We start from the raw sequence: 25,677 nt of genomic DNA, 5'->3' as shown, positions 1-25,677 counted from the left end.
AAAATATTATTTCCACCAATTTTTTATAATCAAGATAGTTTCAATTCAAATCTTTAACAATTATGCAGATTTGAACTTATTTATGAGATTATAAAGAAATGCCACTAGCAAAAACACCAAATCTGAATAGTTTCTATAAAACTTTGAAAAAGACCACTTAAGTTTCTTATCTATCTATCATTTTTGGGCATTATTATCTCGGTAAGAAACATGTGATTAAGTCGTATTATGCCCACCAAATTATATAAATAGTTAGTCTAAAATAAAATTATTTTAGATTAGATTGGACACAAAGTGATTGATGGATAAACTTGACTTGATAATTCAGGTTGAGCTTAAGTCGAGGGAGAAATCAGAAGCATTGCTTAAGGGATCTTTCACGAACATATATAGATTCGAGAGATAAGGGATCCAATTGATACTTTAAAATGTTTTATCATCTTGGATAAGTTTTAGAAGAGACTTTTGGATCATTTTCAATTGCACTTTAAACATTCTTACATTTTCAAACTACCCTTATCTTTGTAATTGAAATTCAAACATAACTTTTGATCACAAAGGATTCTTACATAGTATAACGATAAGGATGTTTCATTGCACATTATTTTATTGACTCACTATGTAACTTATGATTTTTTTATTAAAATCACATGATAAAATCATCATACTTCAGTTCCTATACTACAAAATATTAAAGAATAATTAATAATTATCTTGAATCACAAGCGTCAAATTCCCGCGCGCTGTCCCTCCCTAGTATTTAGAAAAATAATCAGCTATTTAGGAGCTCAAAGACGTGGACACTACTCAAGAACAGCCATTAGTTGTATCACGCTTTTGTGACCATCAATCCTTTTTGTTTAGCCAAAACAAGGGGAAAAAATGCTGTAGCATATATAAATTGTATAATTAATGGAATAATATTGCTTAGTTAATTCGAGAAAAGCAAGGGATAACCTTGATCGTGGAAGAAATTTTGAGCTTCATTTTTGTAGTAAGATATAAACTTGAATAACCACGTCAAGGTTTTGAATTGTAGGTAAATATTAATTCCAAAATCATGATTATCACCTAAAAATCCCAAAATCACATATACTGCAAAAATTATCTTTTTCGATTCTTTTCTTCTTTTTCCATAATTATGTGACAAACGTTATTGATCAACTTCTTGAGCTTATTAAACGAGTTTCAAGATGTACACTAGGATGCTGGCAATGCCATTATTTGTCAATCTTCTTATACCTTTTTAGCTAATATTGTTGTTGAAACTGAGGTTAGCAAGTAAGAGGCTGAGGGTCCGTTTCGTTGGACTGAAAATATTTTCCCTAGTGTTTTCCGTTTAAGTCATTTTTCTGGAAAATCACTTCCTTCTCCATAATTTTCTAGTGTTTAGTTGTTTAGTGAAAATATTTTTCAAATTCCTTTTTTCATAATTTTCCGCTATTTGGTTTGTGAGTGAAAATATTTTCTAACTTCCTTTTCTAGTGTTTGTTGATATGTTGTAAATGTTTTTCTGTTCTCAAAACATTCATCTCATTACAAGTTATTTTTATTTTCTATCCATTATAATCATATTATCAATTTTATAAGATATTTATTCAAATTACACCATAAATTCTTAAATGGAATTATTAATGACACTAATGAATTGGCTTTTGACCTTCATTTTTAACAATTATTCTTTTAAGTTAAGAACCTCAATGCTAATGAACCCCTGCAACTACCAGAAACTTAGAATTTCAATGAATAAAGATATTTCAACCAAATGTTTTAGCCAAATGGAAACCGCCGGTCATATTATCCAAAAGAAACATATATCAGATTATTAAAGAAAAATGACATAAACCTCCAACAGATCAGGGCACAGGCTAATATCAACGAAAAAACACACTCTACAGCACTGCAAAGAAATTTTGCAATCATCATCTCTAAACTTGCTGGCTGATGACCATCGCACCACTTCAAGAGCAATGGAATTTTGCCAGAACAACTGTAAAGCAGTTTAACAATCTTAAAATGGCTACTAGGCTGTTAATCTCACTACTTCATAACAAAAACGGGTGCAAAGGAATTGGTATATTACTTTAAGCAGAGAATTCTGGAATTCTAGTACTTCCAAAACAAGGCAAGTGGTTTTCCTATAAATACAAAAGATAATGACAATAAAAAACACTATGCAGTTGAAGAGACTTTCCAAGAATATGATGCTTGCTTATAATACAGTTTCTGTTACTTTCTTGCTGCCATCACATAATAAGTACTTCATTCACCCCAATATTTCTTGAACCTCTCGAGAGAAATCAAACGAAGTCTTTGACTCTTCGCCATAAATGCTTTTCCCAGCTTCTCATTTTGCACCAAATGATCGAATACCAAGTACAGAAATTCTCCGCTATAACCTTCTATCTTCATAATCTCATCATGTAGTTGGCTGATATCAAGCTTGTTTGCACTAATTTTGTTCAAAGCAGCTGCCACTTCTCCAAGTTGTTGAGACATCTTTTCCATATCTTCATTGCTGCAATTTCTTTTACGATGTTGTTTTGTTCCCGACGATATTGCTCTCACTTCTGAGGATCTTGCACTAGTCACATCCTTTTGCACACTCGTCTCTTCACTTGTCTCTACACTTGTCTTAGGAACAAATGGAGTTTCCAAATTCACATTGACAAATGATTTTGCAAAAGACCTGGTGGCCAGATCTTTTCCAACCACAACAGCCATTTCATCATACAATTCGATTTTATTGTGAATATACTTGTCATGACCTGGATTTTGCTGCATAATCATAAACCAGAAATTTCAATCAACAATATAACAAAAAGATCGTGAGAAAACTACTTATACACTTGAAAGCATATCCAAAATTCAGGTTGCATTTGTCTGCAGATGCAAAAGATCAAAAAGAGGAAGGCAGTTAATACTTCCAGTTTTCTCCAAGAATGTTTCCAAGAAAATGTGGAAAAGAAAATACTACTTTACATATATTGACAATGCATTTCAGCCTTCCACTCATTGCTTAAACAATGGACGCATTTACAATGGAAGCATTTACATAAAACAAGTTTTGTTATTCAGTGGCTAGTTAACAATGGAAGAATGTAATAGTTAGTACCCAAGACAGCATGCAATGTTCATCAACCCAAGAGGGGGAGGGGGAGGGGGAGGGGGAAGGGGAGGGAGAGGGAGGGGGGAGGAGAACAATGTTAGTGCTGTTAATTCCCCTCTTGTGTATGTACCAAGCATGCAATGTTTATGTACCAAACTACTAATGTTGTTATTCAAAGTATCCCGAAACTAGTTAGTACCAAACAACTACTGTTGTTGCTCAAACAACTTAATGTATGCCGGTATAGGAAGTTTTCATATGGAAATTCTGCAGTGGAAAAGGCTAATGGTAATATTGAGGAGAAGAGCTTTAGTCAGGGCTGTGAGACCAACTAATGTTGACGAAGTAGGAGGGGTTTCTCAATTTTCATCACTATCCCAGCATGCACCTTGAACATCATACACATGATAATATACTCTGAAACTAATACTAGATAATAAATTAGCACAAATTAATATGTACTTTGTACGTGTATAGTTTGTGAGACATCATACACATTATCAGTTCTGAACTATTACAGGTGCATCTTGCTGAGTTTAGCCACACATATTGAGTTCCCTCTGTCATCAAAATTACATCTGACTAGGATTGATGTCTAAATCCATAACATCATCTGCACAAGTGTGTGAATTAAGAGATATGAAAAGTACTTTGGAGTTCTCTAGCAAGATTCTTACTTTGAACAAATTTATGCTACCCAAATGTCCTAATCTATAGTCAAACCGAGACAAAATTTCACCAGTGGCTGACTTTTCCATTGTCATAGATAAAGGAAATCATTAGAGTAATCTGTGCATGTGTGCATGTGAACCTGGGTGTAAAGCAGGCAATAATTCTTGATTTTTCCACTTGCTTTTATTTATTTGATCAGAAACAGTACTGCTACACATATTGAGTTCCCTCTCTCATCAAAAGAAAACAAAACTAGTGCATTTTTTGATACTTTTCTTGATGAATTCCTATTCTTGATCATGAACAAGGAAAAAAATGGGTAAAAAAAAAGATAGCTAGCTAATCATAGGGTTCTATTAAAGTTAAATCCAATGGAGCGGTTGAAGCATTATATAAAGTGATGAATGCAGTTGGGACGTTAATGGACAATATTACCATACCCGTGAGAAAGAAAGAGACATCATATGTAAAAGAAAAGATGGTTGCATGGCCATCTGGCCATCTCCATCATTTTAATTACTGCTAACACAAGTGCAGCCCCACCCCCATCTGTCTTATCTTTACCATAGACAAATTATCTTTCTGTGTTCAACAAACAAGGGGAGGCAATGCTTCAATCATTAAATATGACAGCTCAAATGTACACTGATCACATCTACAGGTATCAGAAAAAAGTGAAATGAACAAAGTAATTGAACAGAAACAAGACCATAATCTACTAGCAAAGTTGTTGATCAGAAAAGGCCAAGTACAAGTTATTTGTGAACGTTGATCAGAAACAAGCCAAGTTTGTCGTCTAAGAGTATGCGAAGAAGGCGAAGAGCAAGAAAGAAGCTGAGAGATTGGAAAGAGTCAGTTCCGGTTGACAGATTTGCTGCTTGCCATGAAAAGTATTTCACTAAAGCATAGCACCGACATTTTTCTGATTTACACCCACAAACATGCAACGAAAATGTTTACGAAGGCTTCTAAAATTATCCCTTAAGGTTTTTCTAAATGTCTTTGTGCTAATTGTGGCCAGCAAATGCATGTACGAGTGATAAAATAATCACCACTCTGTGTTGACAGCTTGACCAAACGTCTTTTTAATCAGTGGCCTCAAACTTCAAATATTCATAGTCAACAGTTAATCCTTCTAAAATTGCTAAATCAACCTTTAAAATTAAGACTTATGCTGGAGGGGCATTTTCCAACCACCCGCAGCGTTTGGCAAGATTGTGAAATAGGAATTCATCACTTTCTCTGTAACAAAAAAACTTGGCAGCTTATACAAAATTTCGTATAATTTAAAGTGGTACAAGAATTTTTATCAAACTAAAACAAAAGCAACCCACAAAAATTCATCCAATCCAACTTCAAGAATCTACACCAGTAATTGTGGACAATTTTTCAAAAGAAAAGGGAGGGAAAAAACTAATAAGAGACGATCATACCTCTGGAAATGCTTAAGGAGTCTTCGCCCTTGTTGGAGATGCTGTTGCAGGAATGGGGATGAGATGTCGCTGCCACAGGGGGAAAAGCCGTTAATATTGGCTGCTTTTAAAAGGAAAAAAAATAGAGAGAGAGAGAGAGAGAGAGATGATAATTAAGCTGATTTTTAAAAAGACAATGACCTAATTAAAAGAGTAGCCTACCTCTGGATGCCGCCGGAGCAGGAGCTGGAGATGGAGATGCCGTGAAAGAGTAGATGATAATATAGCTGATTTTTAAAAAGATAATGACCTAATTACAAGAGTAGCCTACGTTTGGATGCCGCGGGAGCTGGAGATGGAGACAGATATTTTTAAAAAGAAGTGGGTCTTCGCCGGAGCTGGAAATGCCGCAGGCCAAGAAGGTGGTTTGCCGATGGTCTTCAATGGGCGGTGAAAAGAAGAGGCCGTGATTAAGAAGGGAAAATAACTTCGAAATAATAGGTAAGGAAGAAATTTTCCTTCTCTCGGTGAAAGTTATTTTTCATCAGAAATTATTTTCCCAAATTAGATTGCGTCCAAACAGTGAAAAATCAGGAAAACGTTTTCGAGAAAATGTTTTCAGTCCAACAAACAGACGCTGAATGATTATCAGTTTAAAGCTAAAAATTCATAATTTGCAAATGATATTGGTGACAACTGAAAGCAGTTTATACTTTGTGTTCCTTTTGAAACCAATATGAACTGATCTAGTTAATTAATTTATTTGCAAAACAAAGGAATATAGGAAAAATACTAGGAGTGAAGAAGTGCCTCACAATAGAGAGAATTACTGTCATTAAAATTTACATTCTTTTGTATCAAGAAAAATCCCCAAGCAGATTAGAAAACCAAACCGCTGTTTGCTTATACAAAAACTCCAAATTGTTTGATTTATAACAAATTAATAAGAGGAAAACCCTAAAGCGCTAATATTCAGGTATAAAAATGCAAGAAATTATTTTAAAAAAGAGAAAAGGAATCATTCCAGATGGAGGAATGCGCATGACAAGCATAGAGCAATGGGCCCATATTTTCTTTCTTTGAGCAAAAAAAGGAGCGACTGTAATTGGAAATATCCAACAAACAGCATATGAAATCCATCTTCTGCTTGATCCCTAGGTTAATCTATGGTCGAAACTTGAGGAGGTACAATTGAAAGGAAAGAAAGCATGCTTCGACCAAGGAAATTGGAGGAGGAGGGCTCAAGGAGCCAATAAAGTAGCAAAATTAGGCAGCAGTGCTAACTGCTAAGTTCATAACGATCAGCTGCTATTTCTAAGCTAAATCACAATTAGAGCATAATGAAGTACATCCAATGGCTGTAAATGTAATACAAATCTAGTAAGACTAATCTAAGGATGATGGGTTAAACAACACATCAACTTAATCTGATTAGTGAGTTTAATGAAATCGGTTAAGCCTAGAGAAGAAGATAAAGCTCCTCAGCTTTTTTAAAGGACAGAAATTAGTCTATTTGGTCTGGGTTTGGTCCGAAGAGAGTGGATGGAGCAACAAGAGTAATTTCTAAGGGAAATATATTGGAGTCATGCCACTTGTCAAATAACCAAAAAGTCACATGGCAAAACGGAAAGAAAAACACTAAACCTCGCATTCTTCTTATATGCAAGGTAGATGTTTTTAGTCATTTCATTTTCTTTCATTCTGTATTGCAAAATTGTTCCCCCAATAAAAGAAGGCAAGAGTAAAATGAAATAACAAAAGTTTGGAGCGGAGATTAGTTGTCCAAGATGGTGGTGATGGTATGAGAGAGGAGAAGAAAAAGAGACCATGTTGAGACTTTTTTCTTTCCTTGCACATATTATCAAACAAACCTCCCATCTAATATAATCTAGTGTCGGATTCTATCCATAAATCCTAATTTGTGTAAGGAATTATAAAGACATGCACAGTGAAAATTTTAAAATTTTTTATTTCCTTAATAGATCAACTTTTGATTAAATTCATGAGACATAAAGGTCGTTTAAAAAATTACCTCAACCCATGAAAATCTTCTTAAATTGGTGGAAATTTGATAGAGTGAGGCAAAGTGATTTATGTAACCATACAGATGTCTAGCCTCTAACAATAATTCACATGAACCTCCTTAACTAGAACCTTCTTGGTCAAACATAAAAATATACTAAATTTACATTATCATGCCAAAGGTCCAAATAAACTTAAAACGCCCAAAATTGCAAGTTAAATGCATTTAAGGAAAACATAATTAATAGTTAAAGAAAGGAAACAATTATAATTAAGAAATCAAAAGCTACAAGGGACTAAATTGTAAAAATTAGAAAATTTTTAAGGTCAAAATATAATTTTATTAAATGATTAGGGGCCAAAAGTATATAAAGACAAAGTTTAGGAGTTAAATGCAATTAAAATAAGGACCTAAATTTAGGAAATCTAAAGTTCTTGGGCCATAATTAGGGGCAAAAAGTATATAAAGACAAAGTTTAGGAGTTAAATGCAATTAAAATAAGGACCTAAATTTAGGAAATCTAAAGTTCTTGGGCCATAACAGTATTACTAAAACGTTTAGGGTCAACTTATAAAATCTGATTTCTGATTTAAGGAAAAGTATGAAGAAAAAAGTTTTGGTCATTTAGTGCTCGGACCACACTAATCTAGCCCAAAAAAGACAAATCATCTCATGTAAAAAATACAAGCTTAAAGTAGCAAACATCCCTAATGTTTACCATCCAAAGCCCAATACAAGCCCAACAAAAGATAAAATTCCAGGCCATTCCCTTTATTTTCTTTTCCTCTTTTTTCCTTTCTTTTCCTTTCCTTTTTCTTTTTCATTTTTCTTTTCCTTCTTCCTCTCTTCTTCCGGTTAGACCTCCAATTCCTCGCTGGCAACCATGGCAGCTCCAACGGCTACGTCACTGCTAGTCATCGGAATTCACCAAAATAACACCCCAAAATTTATTTTTTGTGTAGAATCCGTTTCTGGATTAGTTTATTTTTTAAAAAAATGCGTAGAATGTAGCCAAAAATCAAATTTACAACTGGCTATCCCATTGTCAAAAGTCATTCAAAACATCACCAAAATATAAAAAATGCAACAAAACAACCTTCCTTAGTCTACAATGCAACCACAGTTCTGATTTATCAAACCAAAGCAAAAAATTTCATATTTAAGCAAAAATTTCGATCTTCTTAAGAAATAAATTTCTTTTGCTTATATACATAAAGCCTACAAAATCTTACTCTAAACACGATCATGAAGCTAAGATGCATTAAACTGAAAAAGAAAAAAAAAACAGTTGATTATGCCCTCAAAACAGAAACATAAATTCCAATCCCAACCATTACATTCTCTCAACAAAACGAAAAGGAAATTGAACAATAAGACATGACTTAATATAAATGAGAACATAAGAAAGGACCTTAATGAAACAGTGGGGGCCTTCCAATTGGATGAACAAATTTTGATGGAAAAACTCCTAGAGTGAAGCTCCACTCCTCTACCTTCTTCTACTTTTTCTTACTTTTCCTTACTTTTATTTTCTTATGTGCTAATTGAGAGAGTGTAGAGAGAAAGAGAGTCGAAAGAGAGCCAGAGGAATGGAGTTCATTTTTCCTTTTTTTTTTTTGTTCTCCGCGTTGTTGGGATTATAACACAAGAGGCACTGATTCCATCTACAGAAAAGAGAAGAAATATATATTTATTAGTGGCATGAATAAGTGAAATAAAAAATAGGAATAAGAAGTTCAATTAACTTTTAACTTTTTGTTTATAAAATTCCCAGTGCACATCCAACGTAATTTCTATGTAATTTGCATGTTGTTTTACCTTAAAGCCCTTGCCTTCACTATTTGAAAGTTAAGACATTATAATAATTTAACTCTAAACATTGAGGACAAAAAATGTAAAGCCAAGATTACCAAATAATTTGACTGTTAGAAACTGTTGAATTTTCATCAACCGTCCTAAATTTGTTTAAAATTATTAAATTTTAGAGGCTGCATTTGTTTTAGTCAAAATATTAGAGATCAATTTGACACAAAGACAAAACATTGGGATCAAACCTATATTTCTATCTAAATCCATTGTCAACTATATCGGCATTGAACTTGTCAATTTCTACAGAAAACCTAGGCTGTTCGTACCTCACAGAATAAATGAGTTCAAAAGCATCAATTGATGATTCATGAATGACGTTTTCTAAGTCAAAGGCCAAATAAAAAAACTCGCATATTGACAGTTGGGTTGATAAATCATTATAACTTTCCATATATATATACTAGTGAGACGGGAAATATTTTATTCTATGTTAACCCAACAATAATTTATTAATTGTTTCCTCAATAATTGTGCATTTACAGAACATGTATCAATTTTATTTCATGTCACAGTAATAAAAGCCATTTTTAAAGTCACTAAAGCCAACAACAATTTATCAATTATTTCCTTGGTAATTTTGCATTTTCAGAACACTTCTAAAGCAAATAATTAACCACAAAAAAATCAACTTTCATAGGTTTCACTTTTTATACCACCAATTATGAATTCAGTCAACATGTCCAATAAATACACCAAAACTATAGCAGCTGTTAAAAAATAAACAAATAATTGATGAAAATAGCCCTAACATCCAATAACAATTGCAAGATAACCGCTTGACAAAAAAAATCACTGTGCATAGGGCAACTTTTCCTTTATATTGTTAGATATGTATATCTCTATTACTCACTAAGTTCAATAAATATAGGCCTATTTCTTTTTCCATTAATATTAGATCATTAATCCACAGTAAAAGACGTGTATTATTACATTATTTTTCAAATTTAGAGTACTTTAATTTTCAAATGTAAGAAATAGTCTAATTAATGTTACATGTTTAAATAAATAATATAAAAAGATCAGCACACAATATCGCTTTTCAATTTACAGCAATTTAGAGCTATTAGAGAAAACAAATATGTTAAAATATTTTATAATAATTATATATACACTAAACATGGATATATTAGTAAAATAACAAACTAATTATTCTTTTAAAAAGGAAATAGACTCATAATGTAGCACACATAGAAGACAAAAGTAAGCTCATGTTTATAGAATATATATATATAGAATGAAAAGTATAATAATAAAAATAAGGGTATTAAAATTTTTCCAATAATTATATAGACTAAATATGTATATATAGACTAATATATATCCTTCTAATTGTACGTTTGAAAAAGCTATAGAATTAGAAACTGTTATTCTTGGTTTTGATGATCACAAAAGTTCGTTGAAATGTTTATACAGACCAAGAAAGTGAACACTGACAATTTTGTTAGTCTTGGTTCCTTGAAATGTTTTATCTAACTTTCTTCAAATATAAGTGTTGTTGCCTATCAAAGAATCAGGTACGAATATGTCGTGAGCAAAAACAGGACACTCATGTCGGACGGCCGAAGGGAATCTGTCGGACGTCCGAAGGGATGAAGAACATCAGGAAGGAGTTTCTGTCGGACGCACATCGATCGTGTCGGACGTCCTAAAAATTTCACAAAGCTCTGATGACTCTCTGCCAAGACACTGTCGGACGCTCGCAAGGAAGCATCGGACGTCCTGAAGGATCGGACGCATGCTTCGGACGAACATCAATATCATCGGACGTCCTAAAAATTCCTCGAAGATTTGATAACTCTCTGGAGACGTTCGGACACTGAAGTTCGGACGATAAAATTCCATCGGACGTCCGAACTTTAATTTGGCTGTTTTTTTCGGACGATTGGTTCGGACGATAATTTGATCGTCGGACGTTCGAAAGCCCCAACGGCTAGCTGACTCTTCATCTGCCTTCTATCCGTTGGAAGCTTTAATGAATCCCATTTCTGTTCCCCTTTAAAAACAAACTGTTCTGAACGAAGTAAGGACTTTTGCACACTTGGTCTACAAGATCTCACGAGATATTTTAGCTAAAAAATAGTCTCCAAAGTTAGATTTGTTCTCTAAGTGGTGTGAACTTCTGGTGAGCTTTTCTCTTGTGGTTGAAAGTTTCATTAGTGTAGCTTTGTTGAGGGTTATCTGAGTGTTTGTAAAACTTCTTAGCTTGACTAAGTGAGGCTTAGGGCAAGGAGGAAGTGCTCCCTCCATTGTACATCTAGTTGATCATATTTCATCAAAGAGAAGTTGCTCAACCTTGTGATTGGTCTTCAAGTTTGAGGAAAGCTTGGTAGACAATCGGTTTGATTTCCTATTTTACTTTTTGTTTAATAAAATTCTCATTGCTTATATATACTTGTCTTTCTGATCAATATTGCTATTGTCTTCTAATCTACTTGGTTGATCTTTACTAGAAAAGAAGGTAAATTTTTATTAAAGAAAAAGTGCATAAATTTGGTTAAGATTTTAATCAACCCAATTCACCCCCCCCCCCTCTTGGTTGTCTTTGGGACTTACAGAAACCATTTTTAGTTGAAACCTATGGCATCTTAACCGATTTTGCTTACTTATATGATGATAATGTTGGACTTGTTATTTTTTCCCTCTAGCTCAAGAATTACAGCATAATCGCTTGACCAAAATGGAGCTATTCATTATCCAATTCTCCCTTTTATATATTTAGATTAGATATATATATATTGGAGAGCCTGACAGAGATTTTCTTCTTTTTTTTTTCTTTTTTTTTCTGATTTTCTTGGTGAGGCGGCCCGGGGTGGGTTGTATTGGAGAAGATAAAAGGGCATATGGCAGAGCTCTAAAACAAGGCCTGCAGCATTACTTACAATAGATAGCGTATAGGTACAGCTCTCTTTTGTGAGTCCTAGCCCCTGTAGCCCACATAGCACAATAATACAGCTAACAAGCCTCAGCCACAGCCAGACCTTTTTATTGAAATATAATGCCAAGAGCCATCTTAATAATTGTTGTCTTTTTCCAGCAAAAGAGAATCAATGAAATAGCCAGCTTAAACGATTCTTCCTAAAGCCAGAGCCAGCCACATGACAAAAGACCAAAATGCCGCTTGACAATTGCCCTCAAAGTTGCCCAAAATTACGTGATAACCGCTTGACCAAAATTGCACTGTTCCTTCTCCAACTCCCGCTTTTATATAGTTAGATATCTCTCTCTGGGTACAATTGATAGACTATGAGAATGGGGATTTGATAAATCGTTTGGATGCAAGTCATTTCAAGATTTTTTTTTATTGCATCATAAACGCTTTCTTGAATTAGATTTTTTTTTAATTTTTCAACCACTTTTTATATCATATACATCAAATCACAAAGTACTACATTATTATTCTAAAAAATTTTCATTTTCACACAAAATAAAGGAAAAATATATTTTTTTAAATAATCGTGTATCTAATTTTTTTTGTCTATTTAAAAGGGTATTGGAAGAACAAAAATCAAACAACCTCCAATCATCCTGAACAATCCATGGTACTAAGTTTGTATTTGACAAGAAATGAAGCAAGTTGAAATAGTGAGAATTTTTGTTGCTTCACGGTGAGATATATAAAAACTTCTTAATATCTTCATTAATTTGAATAATCCGAATTGAGGAAAAATAATAATTTCACCACAAAAGGAACGGAAATTCTAGCACATTGGATCCTGATTTCGTGAATGGACATTACGATAATGAGGTCCCACAATTACCAAATGCCACGTCTAGACCTTGATTTCTTTCCACTATGTGATGCGATGGTCTCTTCCCTACACCTTTCGTCATAATTTTTGTGATTTCTTTATGTTGTAATGGCCCACTTGAGGGCCTCAATTGAGTTAGGATTGAATCATTCTGCAAATTATCGCGTAGGCTTTGATAAGATTCAGATCACAATTGTCACGCCCCGAGTCCGCACGCGCCCGTCACTTGACATTTGCCGTATTCTCAAATTCCACTCAAGAATACAAGGTATCATTTAACTAATCTAAACTTTAAAAGTATGAAATAATATAACTAAAGTAAAGTGCGGTACAAATCTCATATACCAGGTAGTCTATGAGTATCCAATACGTTCGTATATTTATTTTCTAATGGAAACAACGGAATCGAAAATAAATAAGACTAACAACTAGAAGTAGCTAGCCTGCCAACTTCTATTCATTTAAAGCTAATAAAAGTCGTCTTCAGGTCTTCTACGTAAACCAACTCATACTCCTCAGAATCTGTAAAGATGGTAAAAAGTGGGTTGAGCGACAAATCGCTCAATAGATAATATCTACTCCTCTGTTGGACCATGTACTCGTAATTTTTACATATACATATATATAGATAGAAATCAAATCCTTTGCGTGTGTCGATCACATCCATAATTTTGAAAGTAACATCGTTTATAAAATGATCGGCAGTAACAAATGGCAAGCAATTTAAAAACATCTTATTGATAAATGAACGTGAAAAATCATAAAGTCATAAATCATTTCGTTTCAATTCACAAGTCTCTTCATATCCATTCATAAGTCATTCCATATAAATTCATAAATCAGTTCATAAGTCTCATTTCATATCAGTTCACAAATCATTCCATATCAACTCATAAATCATTTCATATTAGCTCATAACAAGTACATGTGATGACCGGCTACTAAGTACTCAACTTAGAGATTAAACCCCTTCTAGGTGGGCGACCAATAGGTTTCATGACTACCGATTGATCTCATTTCATACATGGGTCAATCGGCTGGACTTTATACCAGACTACCATGGCTTTGTCAATCGGCCGAACTTTATACCAGGCTACCATGACCTTTTCAATTGGTCGGACTTTATACCAGACTACCATGACGATTAGACAGGACTATAGTCCCTACCGTCTATTTCATAACTGTTTTGAGGTTTACTTGTCAAAAATTCATTCCACACGTCATATACATAAATCTTTGATTTCATAAAAGATTCAACTCGTTTGGTATATAATAACATATCAAAACATTTCAAATAAGTCACATGGTCCATTTTTTTATAGTAAAAATATAACCTTCACAAATATCCAAATAAAGCATTTAATCAAATATATTTCGAGTCAACACAACAAAATAAGATTGAAAACAAAACTTTCATTTTTGCACCTTTGAAATCTCAAAAGGGTAAGTACCACCTACTTTCGTCTGGTTGCTCGAGTGGAACTACTTTAGATCTCTTAAACTGGTACCGTACCTATCAAATGCATAGGCTTCCTAATTAGTTGTTATTTCTTATAAATACATAATATACAAACTCTGAGTAAGTCGAATATCCATGTCTAGACCATTGTATGAACCCTAACAGCACTGTCCCTAAATTGGATGATTTTCATTTTTGGAAAGTTTCCTAGTTTGGAAAGTTTCTATTTTTAGAAAGTTTCTTAATTGGAAAGGCTCTCTTTTTTGTAAAGTTTCCTAATTTAGAAGAAGATAATTATTCATTATTACTAGTATCGTCTTCGTCATCGCTAATATATTTCATTACCACTTATATATATATGTGTGTGTTAATTAGTTACTAATACCATTCCTTTTTATTTCCACTTTTATGCATGTGTAGGTGTTATTATTGTTTATGTACGCATGTACATATATACATATTGACTTATTATTATAATTATTGCATTAGTTTATTGCACTTGTATTATATTTTTATCTTCGTTTATATCCTTAATTTATTTTCTCCATGTCCATATTGTTATTATCCTTACTATTATTGTTTATTAATTATTATTTACTATTATTATTATGATTATGATTATTATTAATATTAGTGTTATCGTTAGCATTATTATTATTATTATTATTTTAAACGTTTCATTTAAGAATTTAGAATTTATCTCACCCCATCTACATTAACCTCATAAGGCTAACTTAAGATATCCTAGATTTTTCTTTAAATATCTTAGACGTAATTAATTAAATATAAGTTTTACATGACCAATACTTCAATTCTAACAATTACTTTAAATTGGGTCCTGAATTTTAATATCCATGATAACCTATAAAAATGGACTAGTTATATTCAAAATTTATTTATTAAACATTTATTTATTTTATCTTATATTTGGTTAACATCTAAATTATCCCTTTTTCCTCTTCGGGTTAGAGCCATGGTTGGCCAGAAGGCCAACCATTTCCTTTTTGACCATGGTCGCCAGACTTTCTAGCGACCTTTTGTTTTCATTTTGGCCAACCATCTTTCTCCCTTTTTTTTTTTTAAAAAAAAAACAAATTTCCTTTGGGTTTGACCCATCGGCCAACCATCCTTGACTTGGTTGACCAATGGCCAATTCTTTCATTGGGGTCATTTGTGACCCCAAGGCTTTCTGCCGTTGCTGGCCTATTGTCAGCAACACATGCCGGCATTTTTTTGTTTTTTTTTCTGTTTTTTCCTCCAATAGATTTGGGCAACCTTATTTAACCAAAGATTAAAATCGAACACCCTATTTCTACGAATACACATATGAATCTTCCTAAAAACATATATATCTACATATATATAGCAACCATACATATCCGTAAAATTTCTAAGGCAATTAATGCAACTACTAAAACTTAAAAGAGAAGTTTTTGCGTGAACTCGAGACTTACAGGTTTGGGTGCCTAGTCGTCTGATCGATTGACGGTGTTGCCTGCTTCTCCTTCTCTACTCTCTGACGGCTCTTGCTCTAGGAGAGGCAGACGAAAGGAAGGTAGGGTTTGTGTGTTATTTTTCTTCCTATGCTTTCGATAAAATCGTAAACCCTGGCACTAACCACTAGTAGGTGGTTTAGAAAAGAGTTTAAGTTTATTATGAATTGTTATCCCATCCCATAGTTATTTTATTTTATTTTTTCTTTTACCCTAGTAATTTTAGATTCTTAATTAATTGGAAAATAAAAACAAAATAATATAAACAGATGCCAAAAAAACTTTGGGTTTTTCAACAATACTATTAGGTTATTGACCTATTCGTCCTCTTTCTTATCTCTTGTTTATTTGATCTTGGTTTGACCCCAGAAAATTTGAATGCAAATTTACAGAAAGAAAATAAGCAGGTGGAACCGTAATGAAATTAGTTGGTGAATGAAAAGAAAAATAATAGAAATTGACATAATAGTTTCCAAGTAAGACGTGTGCTCATTTTTCATAATGGTTAAAGATGGGACATAAAAATGGGTGATTGAAGTTCTACCAATTTTATTTTTTGGGACAAAAGCAATTTTAATTCACAATATTTAGCCTATGTGTCAAATTATTCCCTAATATTTCAATTAACATAATGCAGTCACCAAAGTTTCTAATTCAGCGAGATTGAGGATATCTAAAGAAAATTACAAAAATCTGACTATCAAAATCAAATTTGAGTTCGTCAAAGGTATTGACTTTATATTTTTGGTCCTTATTGTTTAAACTTTGGATCAATTTGGCAACTTATATTTTAATAGTTTTATTTTAGATTTTTAAATGAAATAAAATGTGAATAAAATTAAAAATATGGCAACTGTGTTCTCAAATCCCTATAAAAATCCCAAAAACACTTAAAATTTGAACAACACTAAATTTAGTCTAAAAACCATCTCTTTGTTAAATTAATTATAATCAATTAACGATGTCAGGAATATATATATATATATATATATATATAAAGAAGAATTAGTGGGAAAAGAAGAATCCTAATTTTGGTATATAACTTTATTCTAAATACCATTACTCAAATTGTTGCATGACTTGTGCATGTAGGCTTCAATTGGTTGTGTTTAGAAATCGTGATTACATTAACCAATAAAGATGAGTACCAATATAAAGTGATCATATAGATTTCTGAAAGACTTACTATTGTTTTTTATTGTCTTTCATTGGTTTTAAAATCAAATGATGACGTTTTAATGCATTTATAGTTATTTTCGCTTACATAGATAATTTGTATTGGATAATTTAAACAATTATATAAAATACCTATTTCATTTGAAACTTAACTGATAACCAATTGAAATGACAAAAAGTAAAAGAAAAAATCAAATTTCAAGAGTGCATACTTTTTACATTTTAAAGGGAAATTTAGTTGAATGTTTAATTATCAGCATAAGTGAAAAAATTCTAAAACTCATTATCATTTAGTTATTCATACAATTAGAAGCATTGTGCCAAATTGGAGACCGACTATGCAAAAGAGAAGAAACATAGTAGAAATTACTAGTATGAATAAAGAGATTAAAAAAAAGAAGGAAAAGAAGAAGGCTTATTTAGCTTTCCCATTTTTTTTAGTATTAAAATTTCTAGTATACATCGAGTGCAATTTCAACCCAATTCTCATCTAATTTCGTTCTATAATCCTCAATATGATTATTTGAAATTTAATGGTCTATAATGATTCAAACATCAAACGTTGGAAACTAAATGTGCAAAGTCAAAATTGTTGACAAAGGGCAATATGACTTTGACAATTAGGTATTTTTGAATTTCCATCAATTGTCCTATTGAATCTGCCTAAATTTAGAAACTTGGAGACCACATTTGATTTGGTTGCAAATAAGGAACCAAATCGGCTCGCAAGCCAAACACTGGGGACAACTATTGCATTTCTCTCTTTTTTCGATCAATTTCTAAACATGTTAATTAGTATTTTGAGAAGTCAAGAAGAGATTCTGGAATAATTTTTTGAGATTATTCTAATTTTAGCAATTTAACATATGCTTTTTTATGTACAAGATTGAGATTTGTTTTCCTTTTCTGGAAGGGGAAAGGAGAGTGCTTCAGATTCAAATAAGGTACCTCACCTCGCTAATGTCCCATACCAAGTCTCTGCAAAAGATTGAGAAAAATTTTCTTCACCTATTCTACAATTTTGTAATTAAGAAACAATTTCCTTACCCAATTTTTTCGTTGCCTCCCCCCCCCCCCCCCCCAACAAAAACCACCCCAATTTTGCATGTTCTAATTTGGAGAAAGATTTTAGTAGAAGCTTCCCCAAGAATTTATGTGACATCTAATTTACCCAAAAAAAAAAAGAACAAAAACAAAAAGTTATTACCTTATCAGTACCAGTATCATAGGCAAAGTAATTCTTTTTAAAACTCAGCGTGGGGGCTGCAATAAAATTTTTGATCACCATAACTCATCCATACAAGTAAAACATCCTAAATTTGTAATTGTCAATTATTTTAGGATAACGTTTTTGTACACTTTTAATGCATAATTTTTTTCACACTAGCAGTTTTAAATCATGTCACATAATATAAATTCAAATTTAAACTTCAAACCATGCACATTAACATACATAAAAAACTATTAGTGTAAAAAAATCAGGGAAAATCGTTTGAAACATTCATTATATTTTGCAAAATGACTTTTTCCGTCCCTCACTTTTAAAAGTATAAATTTATGTTCCTTACAAATTCACATTGGTTAGATTTAGTTCCTTCCTAGGTTTTCGACTAGTTTTTTGTCAGAATTTACCATGTGCCTTGCACGTGATTATTTTTGAGGGACAAAATTATCAAATCAAATTTTACATAATCCGATCCATAGTCTCTCATATTTCACAAAATGAATTTTTTCGTCCCTCACATTTCACAAATTGAATTTTTTTCGTCCTTCACATTTTACAAAATAATTTTTTTCATGCATAATTGATCATGTGTATGAATAGTTTTTTTTAAACCCATATATATATATATCTATTTAATTTCATCTTAACAGTACAAATAAGATATAATATATCTCTATTTGAGTTTGCCGGATATTTTTATGGAATTAAATTTGGACAGAAAAAATAAACAAAGGAAAAGTATGACCAAAAGAAGTAAGTGATTGGCACTTTCAAATTTTAAAACAATCACAAGGTAAGTAATTCAGCTGTTGGTCTTAAAGGTAGTGAGTATAAACTTCAGATTTAAACTGTAATTTGTTGGTATAACTATAGAATTCAAGTTAGGACCCATTAATTAGATGGTCTTATTATACAACTCAATAAATGAATTATTATCAAAAGAGAAAGGCCACAAATTTTGAATAGGTTCACAAGGTGAAATCAAATAGATATATACATGGATTTAAAACAAAATTATTAGTTTTAGACCTCTGTATATATCTATTAAATAGCATGAGTATAACAATAATTAGCCTATTTAAATGAAATCAAATAGAGATATATTACATGCTATTCATACCATTCAAGTGAAATCAAACAAATATATATATATATATATATATATATATATATGGGTTTAAAAAAAACTATTCGTACACATTGTCAATGAGTGATGAAAAAATTTATTTTGTGAATTGTGAGAGATAAAATTTTTTAATTTGTGAAGTGTGAGAGACGAAACAATTCATCTTGTGAAATGTGAGGGACTATGAATCGGATTATGTAAAATTTGATTTGATAATTTTACACCTTAAAAATGATCACATACTAGGCACGTAGTGAATCCTGACAAAAAAAACTAATCAGAAACCTAGGTAGGGACTAAATTTGATTAATGTGAATCTGTAAAGGACGTAAAATTACATTTTTAAAAGTAAAGGACGAAAAAAGTCATTTGGGATAATTTCAGAAACCTCCCCTGAGTTTTCTGACAATTTCACTGAGCTCTCTTGAGATTTGAAAAATTACACATACCTCCCTTATCATTTAAAATGACAATACTACCCTTAAATATTTTAATGAAATTTCCTTGTTTGGTATGCTTATATTTAGAATGACTTTTATAATTATTTTTTCATTCTTTTTCCTTCTCATTCCTTTTTATTTTAATTTTTTGCCAATAAAATTGTAGAATTACCACTATTATCTCTAGTTTCTGTTGTAACCAAACGTCGAATTAGTGATTTTTTTGATGAGTTAACTTTATACGTAATCCAATGTTTTTTGCTAATCTTTGTTTTCTATTTTTTGATATTAAAATTAGCAATAAATCAAAAAGAAATTGCTCAAAATCACTACTAAATTATGATAATCCCACTACTCGAAAAATTCATAAACTTTGAATCAATTATTTCAACATTTTATTTTCTATCTTATAAATCTAAATCCATAATAAAATACTATCAAAAGTATCATATCATAGTGATAAAATTATTATAGTTGTTTATCAAATAGTAGGCATGAACATGAAAAATTTGGCACCTTTTTTTTATAATTACATTAGATAATCTTATAATTCTATAGGGAAGTAAATTAAAACTCATTACACAAGGGCATTTTTGGGTATTCATTTAAAAATTTGACCAAATCAATAGTATTTTAAGGTTTTGTTACTAAAACTATCAAATCAAGGGAGGTATGTGTAATTTTTCAAACCTCAGAGGAGCTCAGTGAACTTGTTAGAAGCCTCAAGGGAGGTTTCTCAGATTATCCCAAATCATTTTACAAAATATGAGGGACGTTTTGAACGATTTTTCCAAAACATCGCTACACTGTCAGTGTATAAAAAGTTAATCCATTATTTAAGCTGTTGGCAAGTTAAATTTATAACACCACAATATGTTAGGCTAACAAATAAGGTTCAATTGTTTTGAAGCTAATAAATTTGTCACGTTGATAATTTGTCCTGGTGGAAAACTAATCTTTTTGCTTCCAATTACAGAATACATATTACGATTTACGATCTCTACAAAAGTACTAACTAGAACCTGAAAGTATATATTGCTCTTGTCCCTCTAAATCCTCATCAACAATCTTTATCATGTCTTCTGTCCGAGTTGCACTGTTTTCCACTGCAGAAAGAGAGTGGAAGATAGTTAGTTGATGAGGAGCAAAATGAGTCCATGACATCAAATAAAATGCTTCGGAATTCAGAGAAGAGAATCTGAAAATTTTCCATGCCAATTTTTGCTCACCTAGATGTTGCGGAGATGGTGCACCCATTGCTAACAACTCAGAAACAATGTACATTGTTGGCCTAGAATTTGGATTAGCAGCCACGCATCCCCTGGCAATCTTGATGATGGATATCAAAGCCTCTTCAACTTCTTTAGTTGGATGTGAAAGCCGTTGGTCCAACATGTCTTCCAGTTGTAAGTTTCCAGGTGTAGGACACAAAAGTTGAGATATATAATCACCAGGATACTTTCCTTTGATTATTTCTAGGGCCAGTATCCCAAAGCTATACACGTCACATTTTTCAGTCACTTGCATTGTGTAGGCAAACTCTGCAAGGAAAGAATCATGTAAATTATGATCAGTAAGAACTTGTGATCGTGCTCTGAGTGATCAGTTACTGGGTTAACAGAAAACATGGTCAGTTACCTGGTGGAATGTATCCGTATGTGCCTGCTAGTGCACTCCAATTGGATGAATCTTTCTTGAGAAGCTTAGCAGTGCCGAAATCAGAAACATGAGCCTCGTATTCTGAATCAAGCAGAATATTGTTGCTCGATATGTCTCGATGAACAATTGGTGGTGAACAATCATGATGCATGTAAGACAAAGCATAGGCTACGCCCTTAATGATGTTCACCCTTTTCTGCCAATCCAATTTCTTAGCTGCTGCTTCTTTGCTCAAAATGTTTGCCAAGCTACCTCTTTCAAGGTATTCATAAACCAGTATTGAGTGCTTAGAATTAGAGCAGAAACCATAAAGCTTGACAATGTTTCGATGTCTGATATTTGTCAAGGCCTTTATCTCATTCAAGAAACCATTGCGGTCCGTCATCTCAGATGAATGATGAAGTCTCTTCACAGCTACTACATCAGCTGATGGAAGCTTTACCTTGTAAACACTCCCATAACCTCCCTCCCCAATACAAAATGTTGCATTGAAGTCCTCCGTGGCTTTCAAAATCTGCTTATACATTTCTCTGCCATCAAATATTGATATAGAGTAAAAATCGTCTCCATTTACATCCATATCTTCAGCTTTTGCTGCTCTCTTTCTTCGCTCGTACAGAAGGAAGGCTCCAACAAAGGCACAAAGAAGTAACAGTGACCCTAAAAGAGGGAGTAAAGTTATGAGAACAAGTCTCCGGCCTTTGTGTCTCTTATGGCTTCCTTCGACAGGAGGACTTTCACAAGGTTCTAACCCTGTAATATTTCCACACAAACCTTTATTTCCCTTTACTTGTTCTATAGTGACATTCACGAATGCTTTGCCAAGGGGAATAGGACCCTCCAAATTATTGAAAGATATGTTAATGTGAGTGGAACCAGGCAGTTCATCCAAATCCTGTGGAATGAAACCAGAGAGATTATTATAGGAGAGATCTAGTATTTCTAGACTCTGCAAATTTCTAAACGCGGATGGCATCTCTCCATCAAGAAAATTGTGACTGAGATTCAGGATAGAGAGTTGAATTAATTGGCCAAACTGAATAGGTATAGTTTGGCTCAAAAAATTGCTGCTCAAGTCCAATTGGAACAATTTCTGGCAGTTTCCTAAAGTTCCTGGTATTGCGCCATTCAATGAATTTGCAGACAGGTCTAGACTGAGTAGTTGAGTTAATGATCCCAGTTCTTGAGGTATATCACCTGACAGTTGGTTATGTTGCAAAAACAGATTTAGCATAGAAGTCATTTTCCCAAATTCCTTTGGAATCTCCCCAATTAAGCGGTTTGAGGAAAGATTAAGTACTCCTAGTTGAGTTAAATTTCCTAATTCGGGAGGTATATGACCCAAGATGTTGTTTTCTGCAATCTTCAAAGTAGATAAGCTTCGACATCTACCCCAGTTACCTGAGAGTTCTCCGTAGAAATTGTTGTTGCTAAGATCCATGAAGTCCAAGTGTGGATAGACCCCAAACATCTCTGAGAGGTTTCCAGTGAGCTGGTTCCCACTGAAGATAGCTCTAAGTAAACTTGTGCAGTTCTTCAAGCCTCTAGGAATTGGACCTGTAAGCTTGTTGTCATTTACAGTGAAGTTTTGAAGGATTCCACCTTGGCATAGCTTATCAGGCAAATGACCAGAGAACTGGTTTTCAGCCATGATCATAGCAACCAACTTCGTCAAATTTCCAAGCTCTTGGGGAATAGGACCAGAAAGTTGGTTTTCAAGAACATAAAAATATTTCAAGTTACTCAATTTACCTAATGTAGCAGGAATGGAACCGGTTAGCATATTGTCACTTAATTCCAAATCCTCAAGAAACTTCAGATTTCCCAATTCCTTGGGAATTGAACCAGAAAGTTGGTTGCCATATAGGTGCAGAATAGTCAAGTTGGTTAGATTACCTAGTGATGGGGGGATTGAGCCATTCAAATTATTGTTGAATAGGCTAAGACTATCCAGTGATGTTAGATTGCCCAACTCAGGAGGAATGAGACCAGAGAGGTTATTGCTGTAAAGATGCAAGGCCTCTAGCATATTCAGGTTACCAAAAGAGGGGGGAATAGGACCTGATAAGTGGTTTCTGTACATGTAGATTGAAACAACATTGTCAAGATATCCTATTTCAGGAGGAATAGGGCCAGAAAGCGAATTGTTATAGAAATACAGGTCAGTCAAGTTTTTCAGATTGCCCAAGGAAGCAGGAATGGATCCCTCAAGGTAGTTGTCAGCCAAAGCAAGATCACTTAGAGACCTTAATTCCCCTATATCCTCAGGAATTGAGCCGTTTAACCCATTTCCATTTAAATGAAGGGTTTGAAGATTTCTCAACAGTCCAATTTCAGGAGGAATAGTATTTGAAAATAGATTGCGCTGCAAATCAAGATATGTGAGCTTGGAGAGGTTACCTATCTGAGGTGGTATGCTGCCCGAAAGATAATTCAGTGTTAGATCAACATATTCAAGATTTGGGAGGGATGAAAAGGGAAAGCTGTACAGTGTACCATTAATACTTGTATTAGTAAGGTTCAACCTGTTGACACTTCCACCAATGCAAGAAACACCATACCAAGTGCAGGGGCTGGCAATTTCTTTTCCAATATGAGAAGAATTTGAAGCATTTGGCTGGAGAATCCATGAACTTAGCAGAGGATTATCCGGGTTTTGGAAGCTGGCTTTCCATTTGAAAAGTGCATCAGCTTCTTCGACAGAAGCTGAAGCACTTCCGAGGAAGCAAAAGAATGAGGTGACAGTTATGATGAACCAAGCCTTTCCAATAGGAACAGAAACCATGATTACTTTGCAGTGTTTGAATTGCAGATGGTCCAAACTTCAGAGTGGATATTTAAGATAGAGAAGTAAGGGTAGAATTCTCAACTTCAGAGTGGATATTTATGATGAACCAAGCCTTTCCAATAGGAACAGGAACCATAATAACTTTGCAGTGTTTGAATTGCAGATGGTCCAAACTTCAGAGTGGATATTTAAGATAGAGAAATAAGGGTAGAATTCTCAACATATTCTCATTATTGGTGTTTACTTTCGTGGATTGGTAGCAAAATGTTGACATCCAATTGGTGGCCTCAATTTTGCTGATAAATAAAGGGAAGACTTAACTGAACATTGCCTCTCATTCCTTCAAAAAAGCATAAAAATAATCGCCTCTCATGTCAACTGGCAAGATTAGTTCTATACGAAAAAGATGGGATTTTCACACTGAAGAAGTCGCGTCCGACTCGAAGACGCTCATTATCCCACTGATGAAAACCCATCAAAGGGCATGGAATGTTCTATGGTAGGCACGCTTTGACCGTGCCTACTGTAGGAACGTGCTCATATATCGACACGTGTAGTGATCATGAATGGAGTGGATCGGGAAGGAAAATTGAAAATTGTCATTAGAAGTCACGCGCGTGAATTGAGTGCAGGAACCAATGGATTTCGAGGACAGTTAACCGCAATAAAACTTGTCTGGGGAAAGGAAGGATGTACAGCTTTAAGTACAATGAAATACAACAAAATGCTACAATGAAATATGGGGGGCACATCATAATCTTAAAATCCAATCTATTTTCCGTGCATTTGCACAGGTACTTTTTTATATTCTATAATTTTTATTTTTTTGAATAAAAATTATTATGTAAGAACTTAAAATGCTATTTTATAAAATTTAATATAATAATTGTAAGACAAACATTAAAATTGGTTAATTTATAAGAACCTAATAATTAGTTCCAATTAAATCTTATACCATAATTAAATTATGTTTAATCTAATTAATGATGGCAAGTCAACATATGAGTAAAGAAGATATACATGCAATTAAATATTTGATTCTTTGACAACTAAAAAAAATTCGAAGCAAACTAATAGATGATGAACCTATTATTTGTTCAAATTATTTAAAACTCAAAAAAAGCAATTTGGGAGAACTTTTACAACCCAGTGTTTATATGAATATACTACTTTTGCCTAAGTGGAATTTGAATAGAGAGAATATAAAAATTAATAGAACATTTTAGGAAAGAATGACTATTTATGCAATTTAAATGGACTTGTATGAGTTATGCTAAAATTGTGTACTATGGATTCACTAAAAAATGAAAGTTGTCAAATCTTTAGGATTACAAATAAATAATCAAGCATAATAATAGAGTGAATGTAATTATAGAAAATTAATAAAAGAAAAATTATATGTTGATTTATAAAAAGAAAATCAAGAAAGATATAGTCAATGTAAACGTATATAAAGTAGGGAATTAATAAATTGAGA

The 25,677-nt window shown here is 33.0% G+C and overlaps 1 protein-coding gene and 1 long non-coding RNA gene across 4 annotated transcripts; both read right to left on the bottom strand.

Moving 5' to 3' along the window:
• Positions 1-2,059: 2,059 nt before the first annotated feature.
• LOC113701133 (uncharacterized) lies at positions 2,060-8,874 on the bottom strand. Of its 3 annotated transcripts, none has more exons than XR_003450830.2 (4): positions 8,628-8,874; positions 5,416-8,123; positions 5,215-5,283; positions 2,060-2,778 (listed from the first exon to the last, which is right to left on the bottom strand). It is a non-coding gene; the product is annotated as an uncharacterized lncRNA (long non-coding RNA). The 3 variants fall into 3 exon arrangements; XR_003450831.2 differs by having other exon boundaries at positions 5,416-5,631; XR_011816136.1 differs by lacking the exon at positions 8,628-8,874 and having other exon boundaries at positions 5,416-8,594.
• An 11,753-nt stretch (positions 8,875-20,627) lies between these two features.
• LOC113701125 (uncharacterized) lies at positions 20,628-24,345 on the bottom strand. Its single transcript, XM_027221637.2, has 3 exons — positions 21,392-24,345; positions 20,983-21,294; positions 20,628-20,859 (listed from the first exon to the last, which is right to left on the bottom strand). The coding sequence occupies exons 1-3, from the start codon at positions 24,195-24,197 to the stop codon at positions 20,765-20,767; spliced, it is 3,213 nt and encodes a 1,070-aa protein (XP_027077438.2). The 5' UTR covers positions 24,198-24,345; the 3' UTR covers positions 20,628-20,764.
• Between the last annotated feature and the right edge of the window lie 1,332 nt (positions 24,346-25,677).

Source organism: Coffea arabica, chromosome 1e (genome assembly GCF_036785885.1).
Source record: "Coffea arabica cultivar ET-39 chromosome 1e, Coffea Arabica ET-39 HiFi, whole genome shotgun sequence".
NCBI classification, from domain to species: domain Eukaryota; kingdom Viridiplantae; phylum Streptophyta; class Magnoliopsida; order Gentianales; family Rubiaceae; genus Coffea; species Coffea arabica.
Note: the sequence above shows the minus strand (reverse complement) of the source record. Positions and strands in the feature narration are given on the sequence as shown.